Source organism: Piliocolobus tephrosceles, unplaced genomic scaffold (genome assembly GCF_002776525.5).
Source record: "Piliocolobus tephrosceles isolate RC106 unplaced genomic scaffold, ASM277652v3 unscaffolded_4100, whole genome shotgun sequence".
Classification (NCBI taxonomy): domain Eukaryota; kingdom Metazoa; phylum Chordata; class Mammalia; order Primates; family Cercopithecidae; genus Piliocolobus; species Piliocolobus tephrosceles.
Window position 1 is genome coordinate 1 of NW_022325422.1, and position 2,544 is coordinate 2,544.

Consider the following 2,544-nt stretch of genomic DNA (forward strand, 5'->3'; position numbering starts at 1 on the left):
ACTGCACTCCAGCCTGGGTGACAGAGAAAGACTCCATCTCAAAAACATAATAATAATAAAATAATAAAATAAAATATTATGATTACAAATATTTTTACATAAAAAGAAAAACTGGGGACTGGGAACTCAATCCTGTCAAGAGTAAAACTCTGGCCTAGAAGTTGCAAATTGACAGGACAAGGGTCTACCCACCCTTCGAAAGGGTTTGATTTTGGCCTGCAGATCAGATGTCTTTTAAAAAAAATGGATTTGTTGCCAAATGTGAACAATCAACAGATGTCATATAAAAACTGGGAGTTTTGGCCAGGCGCGGTGGCTCAAGCCTGTAATCCCAGCACTTTGGGAGGCCGAGACGGGCGGATCACGAGGTCAGGAGATTGAGACCATCCTGGCTAACACTGTGAAACCCCGTCTCTACTAAAAAATACAAAAAACTAGCTGGGCGAGGTGGCGGGCGCCTGTAGTCCCAGCTACTCGGGAGGCTGAGGCAGGAGAATGGCGTAAACCTGGGAGGCGGAGCTTGCAGTGAGCTGAGATCCGGCCACTGCACTCCAGCCTGGGCCACAGAACGAGACTCTGTCTCAAAAAAAAAAAAAAAAAGAGATGGAGTTTTGCTGTTATCGCCCAGGCTGGAGTGAAATGGCGCAATCTCAGCTCACTCCAACCCCTGCCTTCCAGGTTCAAGTGATTCTCCTGCCTCAGCCTCCCAAGTAGCTGAGATTACTAAAGGCATGCGCCACTACACCCAGCAAATTTTTGTATTTTTTTAGTAGAAATGGGGTTTCACCATATTAGCCAGGCTGGTCTGGAACTCCAGACCTCAGGTGATTCACCTGCCTTGACCTCCCAAAGTGGTGGTGTTACAGGCGTGAGCCATCACACGTGGCCCTGTGCCCTTAATTTATAGTCTCCCACAGCCAGAACTCTGGGGTTGAGGTGGGTGATGGACATGGAGCGGAAGAACAGGGCAGGTGAGTGTTAGCATGAAGTTGACAGGCAAGAAAGAGGGAGTTTAGGCATTGGTTGGGAAAAGCCAAGGGAGATGAAGAAGCTGTGTGCCCTGGCTGGAGCCTGCTCCTTTCCCTTGTGCTGCATCTCTCCACTACAGGCTGGTACAGAAGGCAGAGCTGGTACGGCTGTCCCAGACACTGAGCCTGGTGCCCCGGCTGCATTGGCTGCTGGTGGAGGATGCTGAGAGTCCCACCCCGCTGGTCTCAGGGCTGCTGGCTGCCTCTGGTCTCCTCTTCACACACCTGGTGGTCCTCACACCCAAAGCGCAGCGGCTTAGGGAGGGCGAGCCTGGCTGGGTTCATCCCCGTGGTGTTGAGCAGCGGAACAAGGCCCTGGACTGGCTCCGGGGCAGAGGAGGTGCTGTGGGTGGGGAGAAGGACCCACCACCACCAGGGACCCAAGGAGTCGTGTACTTTGCTGACGATGACAACACCTACAGCCGGGAGCTGTTTGAGGAGGTGAGCACCAGGATGGGGAGGGGCAAGAGACCAGGTGCGGCCAGCTTTATTCGTTACCTTGGTTAGCAGTGTTGCCATTGGCTGCTGGGTGAGGGGCTGGAAGCATGGGGCAGAGTGAGCCAGGTGGCTCTTTCTGCTGATCCCTTTCCCGGCCCACCCCTCTGTTTCTTCTCTCCTGACCTCTGTTAGATGCGCTGGACCCGTGGTGTCTCAGTGTGGCCTGTGGGGCTGGTGGGCGGCCTGCGATTTGAGGGCCCTCAGGTACAGGACGGCCGGGTAGTAGGCTTCCACACAGCATGGGAGCCCAACAGGCCCTTCCCTGTGGATATGGCTGGATTTGCTGTGGCCCTGCCCTTGCTGTTAGCTAAGCCCAATGCCCAGTTTGATTCCACTGCTCCCCGGGGCCACCTGGAGAGCAGTCTTCTGAGCCACCTTGTGGATCCCAAGGACCTGGAGCCACGGGCTGCCAACTGCACTCGGGTAAGGGAATGGAGGTGGGCATAGAAACCTGGCTCTGGGACGGACAGGTGGTGGGGGAGGTGCAGTGAGACCCTGGGAATGGGTAGTTTAATCAGGAGGGCCTCTCCAGATTTCCGATCAGCCTTGCTGATTCTACTGAAGGGGAAGCTGGGAACCAGCGTGGGAAAGTGGTCCCTGTCACTCTGCCCCGAGTTCTGGAAACCCATGTGGTACAGAGAGGATAAAGGAATAAGGCCCCGTTTTTTTTTTGTTTGTTTGTTTTTTTGAGACGGTGTCTTGCTCTGTTGCCCAGGCTGGAGTGCAGTGGCACAATCTCGGCTCACTGCAAGCTCCGCCTTCCGGGTTCACGCCATTCTCCTGCCTCAGGCGCCGGCCACCACGCCCGGCTAATTTTTTGTGTTTTTAGTGGTGACGGGGTTTCACGGTGTTAGCCAGGGTGGTTTTGATCTCCTGACCTTGTGATCCGCCCACCTCGCCCTCCCAAAAGTGTTGGGATCGCTGGCCGGGCGCGGTGGCTCAAGCCTGTAATCCCAGCACTTTGGGAGGCCGAGACGGGCGGATCACGAGGTCAGGAGATCGAGACCATCCTGGCTAA

At 54.9% G+C, this 2,544-nt stretch overlaps 1 protein-coding gene across 1 annotated transcript; it reads left to right on the forward strand.

The window, feature by feature from the left end:
- Positions 1-1,048: 1,048 nt before the first annotated feature.
- On the forward strand, positions 1,049-2,161 carry LOC111532260 (galactosylgalactosylxylosylprotein 3-beta-glucuronosyltransferase 3; the record flags this gene model as incomplete). The annotated part of the gene is made up of 2 exons (XM_023199456.2): positions 1,049-1,469; positions 1,659-2,161. Coding segments are annotated over 2 exons (736 nt in total), but the record flags the coding sequence as incomplete, so codon positions are not given.
- Positions 2,162-2,544: the final 383 nt, after the last annotated feature.